This window comes from Magnolia sinica, chromosome 6 (assembly GCF_029962835.1).
Source record: "Magnolia sinica isolate HGM2019 chromosome 6, MsV1, whole genome shotgun sequence".
In the NCBI taxonomy this organism is placed as follows: domain Eukaryota; kingdom Viridiplantae; phylum Streptophyta; class Magnoliopsida; order Magnoliales; family Magnoliaceae; genus Magnolia; species Magnolia sinica.
Genome location: NC_080578.1, coordinates 97,838,408 through 97,851,363, shown reverse-complemented (window position 1 = coordinate 97,851,363; position 12,956 = coordinate 97,838,408). Strand labels below are relative to the sequence as shown.

General features: G+C 38.9%; 2 protein-coding genes across 2 annotated transcripts; both read right to left on the bottom strand.

Annotated features, from left to right (window-relative positions):
* Positions 1-1,260: 1,260 nt before the first annotated feature.
* LOC131250159 (18.3 kDa class I heat shock protein-like) lies at positions 1,261-4,458 on the bottom strand. Its single transcript, XM_058250776.1, has 2 exons — positions 4,145-4,458; positions 1,261-1,744 (listed from the first exon to the last, which is right to left on the bottom strand). The coding sequence occupies exons 1-2, from the start codon at positions 4,455-4,457 to the stop codon at positions 1,365-1,367; spliced, it is 693 nt and encodes a 230-aa protein (XP_058106759.1). The 5' UTR covers position 4,458; the 3' UTR covers positions 1,261-1,364.
* A 3,563-nt stretch (positions 4,459-8,021) lies between these two features.
* On the bottom strand, positions 8,022-9,175 carry LOC131250158 (inactive protein RESTRICTED TEV MOVEMENT 2-like). The gene is made up of 2 exons (XM_058250775.1): positions 8,969-9,175; positions 8,022-8,518 (listed from the first exon to the last, which is right to left on the bottom strand). Exons 1-2 carry the CDS (start codon positions 9,051-9,053, stop codon positions 8,163-8,165), a joined length of 441 nt encoding a protein of 146 aa, XP_058106758.1. The 5' UTR covers positions 9,054-9,175; the 3' UTR covers positions 8,022-8,162.
* Between the last annotated feature and the right edge of the window lie 3,781 nt (positions 9,176-12,956).

Below are 12,956 nucleotides of genomic sequence, written 5' to 3'. Positions count from 1 at the left end.
AGAAAGCAGAAAATAGAAATAAATTCTAATAAATTTAAAATTGATTAATCAATCAATAAAAATGAGTTCACAACCCTTTAAATAGGGGTACCAAGCAATGGGAGAGAAATCAGAATTAAACTACGACTAAAACTCCTAAAATTCGCAACTTACTATTTATAGACAGTCATGACGTCTACTAGTGCGCAAGGTTTTCAGCTAAAAATAGTAAGTGTCCTATTTGGCTTCACTAAGCTGTTCTCCTAATTTTTCTAAGCTCTTTTCACGTTGGACGCAACTCCTAAAGCCCAATGGATGAAGAGTTATAATCAAAAGAAAACTTACTATTTATAGTAAAAACGAAATTAAAATAGGGAAACGACCGTCGATCTGGTGGTATTTTGCAAATCCATCTTGCGCAACATGGCGTAGAGGGTTGGTTGGCTAAAGTAGCTTGTTCTACCCCAAAATCATATATTTTACGTCATATAACTCATTCCGGATTGCAAGATACGCTCGATTTAAGGTTCAATGGTCTGGATCACTTCTGTCGTCGACCGGGCCTTTTCTGATCCATCTTGGCCATGTAACTATCCGCAACCCTCTCTATGTCATGGGCTGAGGAGATGGTTGTCCATGGGCAAAGCCAGCCTCTTGGGCTCTCATACCAAGCCCTCATGGGCTGACTTGGGTTTAATTTTTAGGCCCTTATGAGTGGACACCTGATCTTTGGGGCCAAAGAATAGAAGCGCTTAGTTGAACTTATACCAAAGTTAACTAATTTAAATATTTCTCACTATTCCTACTATTTTAATTTATAGATATTAACTATTGAGTAGACCCAACCCAACCGAACATCGAGACGAGTTTATTCGAAGTTTTAGGGTTTTTAAACTACGAGCTAATACATGGACATTTTCACACCGAGCTTAAGTGGGATGGCTTGTAGGATGCAGGGGCACACTTGGATGGGCGGCACATATGAGGCAGGTGGCTCGTGTAAAGCAAAGTGGGGCCCATGAGGGAGTTCAGCCGAGATCTGAAACCATGAAATGTGAGGCCTAGGCTATAAAATAAAGGGATTAATTCGCCATGCTTTATCAATATACTCTATCAATTTTAGCTATCATGCATCATTAACCCAACTTGTCCTTGGCCCATTAACAGAAAGTCTAGGCCCCAGCCTGACCTGTGACCCAGAAGGCACCAAACATGTAGGCCTAAACCATTAGCAACCTTACTCAAATAATAAAAATAAATAAAATAAATAAATAAATAAATAAATAAAAACCCTTAAATGTGGAGTTTATTTAGATATTGATCATGTATGACAAAGTACAATCCAATTAGAAAACAGCTTAATCAGTGAAAACGAAATGCCGTTTTCAGTTCCCATATCTCCCTAAACATCTAACATTGCATGCTACACAAATCCCAAGTACCACCCCAACCAAAGTAGCCACCACCACACCCACAACCATTTTCCTGGACATGTTCAATCCAAAGAAAAACCCGCCTCCACTGCACTTACAACTTTCCGGTGTGGAACACCATGTGTGTTGGGCTTGAGTGGCCGTTTTCGGCATGTTCAGGCGTAGATATCCCTTCTCAAAGCTTGCACAGATTTTATTCTGGATGCAATTCTCGGGCACGTCGAAGTTCTTGGAGAAACGGCTCCATTGGTTGCCGTCGATCTGGCGTTCGCCACTGATCTTCATCATGCCGTAGCGGTCCAGATTGACCTTCAGTTGATCTTTTTTGAATCCTGGAGCCAAAATGCCATTGATAAGAGCTTACAAAAATTAGTAGCATTATGCTAAAAAATGGAAGACTTTCAGTGGTCTGGGCGTTAACTTGTTTGAGGCCGGCCCATCAGCTTTTTAGGCCTGACCCAAATCTATCTGAGCCCGGCCCATCAAATTTTTAGGCCTGAAACCATGCACAGGACCTAACACTCCTCTAATTGAAGATTTATTAAGGAATTTTTATCACAAAATTCCTCCAGGATTTGGATTTTACGAAATAGTGCCTGACGGAACTGAAATTCCCAAGCAGTGCTTTACAAAGGAGAAATTACATTATTACCCTTCTTTACTTTTTCTTTACAACAAAATAGAGAATCAAGATTCTAAGGCTCATGTGTTAGGCGGGCCAATACATAAAAAATAATACATGAGATTCAAAATATCCCAATTCAAGTGTAATCCATCGTAATTTGATTGGCCAGATATTTTGTTCATGTTAACACCATGCATACCATGTGGGCCCCACAACTTGTAAATTTCACTACTTTTCATTTTCAGATAAAAAATTAAATCAGGATATTTTTGTAATTGCATTCCCCAAAATCACTTATATGTAATCTCCAATCGCCGAGGCACTATTTGGTAAAATATAGATTCCTCAGCAATGTTGTTGTAAAAATCCTTTTTAACTTTTTTAATCTATATTTGGTAAAATATAAATTCCTCCGCACTATTTGCTAGCTTATTAGCTTAAATTTACTTATAAGTAAAAAATTCTTTCTTTTTTTACTTTTTAACTTTTTTAATCTTTATCTCCATGTGATGGATGGACCACATTGAAGATGGGGCCCATACGATGGACGGTCTACATCAAAGATGAGCCCCACATGATGGAAGGGCCACATTAAGGTAGACCCACATGACGGACGATCCACATCAAAGGATGGCCCCTAATGATGAATGGCCCACATGTAGAAGAGGGACTGTATGATAGCCCATTTTTAAGTTGGGGCCACACAATTGATGGTTCGCATCAAAGGGTGATGCACGTGATAATAGTACTGAACAATGAATGTAGGCCCCACATGATGGATGACCCACATCAAGCTGGGCTCCATATAATGGACGGTCAGCCCTTATTGATAAATGGCCCACATCCGAGGTGAGCCCTGCATGATGGACGACTCACTTCGAGGGTGGGGCCCACAAGATAGACAGTCCACGTTAAAGGTGTGCTCCATGATTGGTAGTGACCATTGAAGGTGGGCCCCATGTGATGGATGTATAATATTAAGGTGGGCCCACGTAATGAACGCTCCACATCAAAGGTCAGTGCCTAGTACTGAATGGCCTACATCTGAGGCAAGACCCACATGATAGAGGCCCACTTTCAAGTTAGGCCCTGAATGATGGATGATCCACATCCATCGTCCAACATGATGGACAATCCATATCCAAAGTAGCCCACATTGAAGGTGTGCCTTACAAGGTAGATGGTCCATATTGAAGGTAAGCCCCACACGATAGATTGAAGACAAGGCTAAGGTTGGCCCAACATAATGAACAATCCACATCAAATATCAACTACACATGATAGATAGTAAATATTAAAAGTGGCCTGCAAATGAATTAGCAAAATTGGAAAAAATAAATTAATAGAAGATATTTTAAAAGGAAAATTAAAAGAGAAGAAAAAGAGGAGAAAATTAAAAAAGAGGTTAATGAAATATATTTAAAAATTACTTAATTAACATTGGAAACCCAATAAAATTTTCTATTTTTTGACAGGTAAGTATGTAATTTACCATACATACTTAACTATTGAACAATTACAGACCAGATAAGCTACTTGAAGCATAAATTGCTTAAGTAAAACAACCTACTATAGAGCCAACGGAGAGACAGGTAACAAGACAAAACAAAACAAAAAATAAAAATAAAATAAAATTGCTAGTATGGTAAAGATCCTTAGTCTTTCATCTAGTGAGCTCACGTGCATGTGCTGTGGTCCAAGATTCACCCGGGCTCAGTCGCCCAATGACATGTCCATGAGAAGATGGACAATTGAAATTAAAATTTAAAAAAAAAAAAAAGAAAAAAGAAAAAAAAAAAAAAGAGAGAGAGAGAGAGAGAGAGAGAGAGAGAGAGAGAGAGATCAACGATTTACATGTGACGCACGTGATGACAAGAACCAACCTGAATTTTGGGCCGTGGCACAATAAAGAGGTGCCCACCTGATCAATGGCCACAAAATCTCTCTCTCTCTCTCTCTCTCTCTCTCTCTCTCTCTCAAACATGCTACATTGGCATATTTTGGGAGAGCAGCCATCTAAATGGCCAATTGAAAAAAAAAAAATTTAAGGAAAAAAAGAAAAGAAATTAAGAAAGGGAAACAACAATATTAGACGTCTGATCATTACCGGGAAGACTGATGAGGAGGGTATCAGATCCATCCTCCCGTTTCCAATCAAACAACGGCTGGATATCCTCATAAGAGCGGGCCATGTTAGGTTTGGACGGTGGGTTATCCTCATTAGAGCGGGTTATGTTAGGATTGGACATTGTATTCTCTCTCCTTAACGTTTGCTTCCTATTATTTGGTATCCGCGTACCAAGAGAAGGCAAGAAATGTTTTTGAACGAGGGACTTGAACTTGCATGGATTTATACATATATAGATAGTACACGTTTGGATGGCAAAATGCAAATTGGGATTTCTTCCAAAGGGAACCATTCATTTTCTATTGCTGTATATCATTTGGGTTCTTTCGTATTGATTGGACTATGCTTTGGTGCTGTGGTCACCTCTTTGGATGGGCAAAGTTCAAAATTCCTTGTTTGCTGTACACCCTTTTCAGGTTCTATGATAGTTCACAAGCATTTTGAAATGGTGGTGACTCTTCCACTTCACGTGTCACATTCATGTTATGCTATACAGACCATCCAACATTGTGGATGGGCGTGTTTCAAAAATCACACTGACCAAGCAATCCTAACCTTCCAAGTGAAGAATATTGAATGAATGGTTAAAAGTACAATTAGTGAGGGGTTTAAATTCCAAGTGCAAAATCAGATGGTTATTATTTTGATCGATTCAATCAAATATCAGGTTATACATGTGAACAAGGGCTTGTATTTAGATTCCGCGTCTGTGATTATAATATGCGGGTGTGTAGAGTCTATTTGACTTAATGTTTGTTTGAACTGCTAGTATTCCCCCATGATGAAATGGACAAATTGGAGAATATTGGACGCAGGATCAAGTTATCCTCTCAATCACCAATTACGCTCAACGCTAAGGTGATTTGTGAAAGGGTAGGGGTTAGCGCTTCTAAAGGGATTCTTTTTGTGGCGCTTTTGAAGGGATTCTTTTTGTGTCATGACAATAGACTTGCGTCAACAAATTTAAAGACTCATTCTTTCAGCATGGTTTGCTACCATAGTTCAATGGTCTAAATAGATGAAGAATATATAGGTTGAAAGTGTTTTTCTAATAATGCACTCATGATTGGCTTAAAGGACGGTGATCCGTTCGTTGCCCAATTAGGATTGAGCTTTATAGTAGGACAATCGTGATATGCAAGATGGTTGACTATTCCTCGCTCACTTAAAAACCATGCCTCATGGCGAGATAGCTGATGAAAGGTGAATCTTCAACAACTGCTCATATTGAAATCGTGCTTTGTGGCAAGATAGCCAGCAAGGTGACAGTTTATTTGTAGTCTTGGTAGGAACCAAGGTGGTTATAATTCGACTATCTGTTCGTCATTTGGTATGGATTGGACTTCATGGCGAGATAGTCGATAAAATCACCTAGCATATAACAGGAAAGCCGCTTAACCTTCCGTTTGAAGTTAAGCAATCTTCCTTACAATCCAGCGGGATACCGTGGATGAAGATGAAGGATGAAAAGATAAGCTAAGAATTAAAACTAATTATTAGGGGACTTATGCTATGAATAGCGATATGGCTAAACTAAAATAAATAAATAAAAAGATAAATATCCATGGTGGACAGATAAATAAAGATAGGCTTAGTTGTAATAGCATGAGGCCTAGAGTCCCTTGTGAAGTGTTGTATATATAGGTTTCTAGGAGTTGATGGCATTGCATAGTCTTAAGCATCGTGAAAGATCTGAATGTTTGACTGTGCAAATCTCATTGATTCTCTTGCATAAGTGTAACCTATCGGGTGCGGCCACATGTACAAGAGAGAGACTCTTGCGTACGTCGGCTAGAATCCTCTCACCTCTAGACTCCTGCATTAGAAAGTTGCTAGAGTCCTTGGTGTCATATGTCCTTGGGATCCATACAAAGTTGCTTTTAGAAAGGTTACAGCATTTTATGGTAGATAGAGATCTCTTTTATTGAGATTCTGGCATTTAATACTGAGAAATTAATGAGACTCTTGCTCTTGCAGAAAGTACTTTTGATATATGCACACCACACATGGCATGGCTCTCACGTAACGTCTTCTAAATCCTTTGATTTGGGCACGTTGGGCCAATTATAAACAATATTTTCGATATGCAAGTAGGATCTTATCCATGCCCGTAGTGCCGATACGTGATAGCATCTTAATGACCTACATAAGTATGCCAAAAATGAGTGTAAATAAATATTGTTGTCTGTCTGATATAAAATCAGAGGGTTGAGAATAGATTGCCAAACATGTATATGTACGGTGGAAGAGTCCCTGCAATGATGATGAATTATCAAGCTAGTCTCCCAATTTTTGAAATTTTCACTAAATAAATATGTGAGTTTTAAAATTATCAAATTCTTGTGAAAATCAAATGGTTATCACCAGATTTTCCTACAATTTTAAAATTTTCATGATTGAAATGAATATTCAAAAGTTAAATTAATTCAGTTTTACCCACATTGTTTTTATAAACCATTCATTAGTTACGGTTAAAATTTTCTTGCAACACGGCAAGATAAGTGTCAAAATATGAAGAAATTCTCATGCCCAAAAATTGTTGATATTGCTAAATTTTTCACTAGTAGGACAATGTGTTGATACATCTACTTTCCCAACATGCATGTCACATGTGTAGAATATCCAATCCATTTAAAAGGTGGTCACACCATGTTGATCAAATCAGGGCTATCCACTTTTAGAGCAGGACACTATCAAAATCATTGGATAGTCAATGGTATGATCTAAACATTTTTAATGGGTCTCTGGAATAGAAATATGATATTATCAAAGGTGAGAGATCCTAAGGTAAGAATAAAAATTAGATTTTAAAAAATTATATTAATTTCCATTGTGTTTCCATTAAAATTTTAACAGAATAATGGCCACTGCTAGTGGGAGCGGCTCCACTCCTGACATTGTTAGCAGTAATAGAGGCCTGCCTTTTGAGATCATTTGGTCATGGCCCATTAGATTCACAGTTTTGATTTACGGATAAAAGATGGTAGCAACTATACAAAGTTACAAACTAATGAATTAGATCTAAGTAATGCTTATAAGATGTCCTAACTAATGAATGGCCTAGATCTCACAAGCATGTGTCGTGAAGTCCCACCCATCCTAAACTAGCTAGTACATTTGGTATTCCTCCTCTCAAGAAAGTGAGATGTTAAAGAGCACACTTGCAGGGAACATATAAATCCATACGAAGGGTGGGACCCACTATGATGTCTGTGTTATATTTACTCTGTCCAACCATTTCACTAGATCATTTCTTACAAAATCTTGGACATGAGGTAGATCTAAAACTGGAGGGGATCACACAGCAAGAAATAGTGGGGATGGAAACACCCATTATTAAAACCTTTCTGGTCCTGTTGTGATGCAATTCTCACCTTGACCAATGAGATTTTCAAAAATTGATATTTCTCTTGCAATATTATAAAATCTCCTTATAAATAAAATATTAAAAACTACTTATTATAAATTAATAGATGATTTTAAAATTTAAAAATCCAGTTGTAAAATAAATTATTTGATCTTTCCAATAATGTTTCTAATAAAACTGCAAATAAATTGTGAAAAATTAAAAAGTGGTGTATTTTTATCATCTCACCACATTATTGTGATAATATTGTTTGATCAAAATGTTCGATAATATTGCAACATTTACAAAATCTCAATGATATTTGTCACACTCAGCAGTCCTATTTAAAGCAGGAGACCAAAAACAAAAACTCTCTCTCTCTCTCTCTCTCTCTCTCTCTCTCTCTCTCTCTCTCTCTCTCTCTCTCTCTAACTCATATTTTCATTTTGTGATGCAATTCCAAGAACCTAAACCTAATTCACATGGGTAGTTTAACAAACTTTGTGCCTATTACAGAAAAGTGTCCTTTTTTAGTGCCTATATATACTTTTTGAAAGCAGAAACACCCAAAAACATTTAGATATTGATGATGTATCACAAAGTACAATCCAATTAGAAAATAGCTTCATCAGTGAAAACATAATGCTATATTCAATCCACATTTCTCTCTTGGGATCTAACATTGTATGCTACATAAATCCCAAGTGCCACCACAACCACAGTACCTATCACCACACCCACAACCATTTTCTTGGGCATGTTCAATCCAAATAAAAAACCGCGTCGACCGAGTGTGGACCAGCGGGCTTGAGTGGTCGTTTTCGGCATGGTCACGTAGAGAGCTCCGTTCTCAAATTTTGCACTGATTTTGCTCAGGATACAGTCCTTGGGCACACGAATGTACTTGCGAAAGCGGTTCCATTTGTTGCTGTCGATTTGGCGCTCCCCGCTGATCTTCATATTGCCATAGTTGTCCAGTTGGATTCTTAGTTGATCCTTTTTGAATTCTGGAGCCAAAATGTCATTGATTAGAGCTTACTAAGATTAGCAGCATTGTGCTAAAAATGGAAGAATTTCGGTGGGCCGGGCTTCAGCTTGTTTGAGCCCGGCCTATCATTTTATGGGCCTGACACAAATCTAGCTGAGCCTAGCCCATCAATTTTTTGGGCCTAAAACGATGTACATGTGACGCACATGATGACAGGATCCACCCTGAATTTTGGGCCGTGGAACAACCAAGAGGTGCTCACCTGATCAATGGTCACAATCTCACTCTCTCACGCACACATGCCACATTGGCACATTTTGGGATAGCAGCCATATAAATGGCCAATTTTTTTTTAAAAAATGAAAGATAAAAATAAATAATAAATAAATAATTTTTTTTAAAAAAAAAGAAGGAAAAAAAAGAAAAAAGAAAAAAGAAAGAAAAAGAAAAGGAGAGGTCTGATCAATACCAGGAAGACTGATGACGACGGTAACACATCCATCCTCCTGTTTCTCATCAAACGACGGCTCGAATTCCTTATAAGAGCGGGCCATGTTAGCTTGGGACGTTGTATTAATTCTCTCTCCTTAACTTATTTTTGCTTCCTATTATTTGGTATCTGCGTAGCAAGAGAAAGCAAGAAATATTTTTTGAATGAGGGACTTGAACTTGCATGGATTTATATGTAATAGACATTACGTGTACACGTTTGGATGGCAAAATGCAATTTGGGTTTTCTTCCAAAGGGAACCATTCCTTTTGTATTGCTTTATCATTTGGGTTCTTTGGCATTGATTTGTGTTGTGGTCACCTCTTTGTATGGGCAAAGTTTAAAATTCCTTGTTTGGCTTACACTCTTTTGAAGTCCTATAATAGTTCACAAGCATTTTGAAAGTGGTGGTGACTCTTCAGGCTATCCCAGCCATCCAAATGGTGGGAAACATTGTGGATGGAGCGTGTTTCAAAAATCTCACTGACCAATCCTAACCTTCCAAGTGATGGATATTAAATGGATGGTTCAAATCAGATGGTTATTACTGTCCGTTCAGTGTAAAATTAGACGGTTGGGAATTGATTGCTGGACAACTATGTATATGTACGGTGGAATAGTCCCAACAATGGTGGTGAACTATCATGGGAGTCCATTAGATTATGAAATTTTCGTGAAATAAATCCCTTGGTTTTAAAATTTTAAAATTTTCAAAATCTCGTAAATATCAGATGGTTATCACGGGATTTTCATAATCTGGTGGTTTTTTAAATTTTTACTATTGAAATAAATATTTAAAAGTTTAAATTAATAGGATTTTTACCCGAAATTTCTTCATTGATTTTGAAAATCTCATAATTTGGGATTTAAATTTTTTTATCGGGATTAGGAATCCACGTATGGTCGACTACTATCGACTCTGGGAATTGGGTGATTGTTACCTTGGCTGGAACAGGCGTCTTTCCTTTGCTAGGGAGGTCTCACCATTTCCTCGTGCGGCAGGGCAAAAGCAGAGAATCTCGTAAAGATTCCTGCTCTCGAGGCCTTCGACCGTCTGAAGGGTTTAATGATGACTCGATGAGTGTTAGATGGTCATTCCGCATGTCGAAGTGTCGAGGGGTTGAAACAGTTCATCGATCGATTCTTCCACTCGATGTGCTCAATCTGACTTCCTCGTAAGAGTGTTTTTTTTTTTTTTTCTTCCTGTTAGCTTGTTCGTACACCCCCACTGTCAGTTCACACATCAGTGTTAGCCACCCCCACTAGGGATCGATACCATGACTTCAGTGTTAGCCACCCCCACTTCCTCGTAAGGGCTTGCCCGCGTCGAGGAGACTCTTAGTGAGCTGGATCGACGATGTATGGGGTAAGAAATACTGTCGGCCTTGTATGAATTCATGGTTATATGAGATGGCCTGGACGTTGTGATAGGCGCTTTGATGCGCAGAACAGGATGATAGAACCCTCCCTGTCCATTCAAGGTGAGTATTAGGTATTGTATTTTGTTTCAAAATAAATATTAAAATTTGATTTTCAAGTTTTTCGATTTCCTTCCATATTTGAAATTTTTGATGCTTTTGAGTCGTAAGTTTTGTCTCACATCAGATTTAACAAAGAAAAACATCTTGTATATAAGATAGGTTTTTTACCTTGGAGCGTGTGAATTTGGTCGGGGGATGCGGGTGCGAGTGTACTCGCGTGGGTGTGTGTTTAGGTACTCACAGGACTTTATTTGCAAGAGTGTACTCGCGCTCACACCTTTTCATTTTAAACCAGAGAGATGTGTCCATTCCGGTTGGTCGTATCTATTGGGTTTAAACCCAATGGACCTAACCCTTTCTATATAAAGACTTCCGATTCATATTTTGAAAATACGAAAAATCATTTCTCCTCTTATAAAACTCTCTCTGTTCTGGTTTACTGGTTTATAAGTTTTTGTTGTTGTTGAGTTCATTGCTGAGACAACTCAGCACTTTTGGGTTAAACTACAAGTGGTTCTACTCCGTGTACAGTAAGTGCACCACTGGAACTGGGTCATAGTCATTATATCCTGGAGGTCGATTGCTCTGGAAGCCTGTTGTACTTGGGACGTTGTTCAAGGGGAGCAAATTCGATTTCAAGCCGAGTGACTCACGTCACGCCTCGACTCAGTTCAATAAATCTTCTTTCTCAGATTTTATTTTATTTTTTGTTCTCGATTTTTAATAGTCTATTTAATTCAACCAAATATTCCAACATTAGGCACTTGGCCGTGAGGAGGATGCATTGCGGGAGGAAATGGGGCAAATTGATAAGTGACTTATAGCACTCAATTAAGAGGTGGAAGAGCTTGTGAGGCGTATGATGAGCTTGGAAGTCAAAATCAAGATGATGAATGACCGTTGTCGCCAGGTTGCTACAATTATTGGGAGACTATCAAAGGAGAGGAGACAACTACTCTAGAGGAGAAAAGAGACAATGCGGCGGCTAAAATGCGCAGAAGGCTGAATCGTCTGCATGGGGTGTCAAGCAACTTGAAACGTTGCGCTTAGCAAGTGAAGCTCGGGGGTGAATAACCAAGCAGTGGTTTTTGTACCCTTGAATCAGGCAATAAATTGTTCAACTGACTCTTCCAACAATTGCCCTAGCTTGAAAAGGTCGGCCATGTATACTTTCACTTCAGTTTAGTGAAAATGCATATAAAATTGATCTTCCGTCTTGGTCTAGGTTTGAACCGAGTTAGTTGGTAGGTTTTTGTATTGAGTGAAAGCAATCATGTTAAAGAATTCCTAAATAATTGAGCTTCAGGAAGTTATTGTGAGCCACTCATCGGTCATTTGGTTGTACTCCATACTCCTGGATGAGCCCTATAATATCGTCTCAAATGAGCAACCGTTGTGGGCCTGACATATTTTTTTGACTGAGGTATCTATGAGATTGTTCAGAGTTTGGGGCCTTGTGTCACATGAAGAAGAACCGTTGGGTAAGGTACAATAGGAAGTTGCCTCCCCGGTGCCTCTACCCTTTAGTAGCCGTTATGGACGAAAGGTGCAGACAATGGTTGCTCCCCGAGTGTTTTCCTTAGTCCTATGTTGTCCTTAGTGGAGTCGAGTAATGGCCGGTGGTTGCCCCCTCAGGTGGCTTTATCCTATGGTTGTTGTTATGATAGAGATGCACCGTCGAAGGGTACCCATGGGTGCCTAGCCGTATGATATCCTTGATAGACGGTCGACACTACTTGAGGTTGCCCCCATAGGTACTCTACCCTCTGAACTCCATTATGGCTGACCAAACCACCTAAAGGTTGCGCTCCAAGAGGTTCGACCCTATGGCCATAAGATAACAATTGGACAGTCAACTGCCCCCCATAAAATCAACCATCTCAGTCATTCCTCGCCACTAGTGGAGGCAGTGAAGGGCAACCTTTGTGATTTGATCTGACTAGCTTCAGTTGGAAGCTCGGCAGGTCACTCTTCCTCATATCCATTGGGATGAAGTAGGGGAGAATGTTTATCAATGGCTCCAAGTCTCACAAGAAGACTTTGGGTTAATTTCTTGTTTAACTTAAGTTGTGACCTAGATAATCTAGTGACATGTTGCACGTATCTAACGATTGGTCGAAGAATGCAATAAAATTGCTAGAGATTGCTGGGAAGATGATATTGCATCAATGTCAATAACAAGCTCATAATTTTGGCCCAGGTCTTCTTACTCTTCCACAGCATCAGCCACAAAATTAGTCTTTTTTATTTAGGATGCATTTTTTTCTATTAAGAAATATAGAAAGTTGTATCTTGTCAGGTGTGCCAAAAGAGTGTTGCTACCAATTCAATTAAACACAAGGCTACACATGTGAACAAGGACCTATATTCGGCTTTCATTTATGGTTATGATGCGCAGGCATGCCAAAGTCTCGACTCAAGGTTTAATAGAATTGCTTGTGTTCCCCTACATTGAGATGGACTGATTAGAGATTGGACACATGATC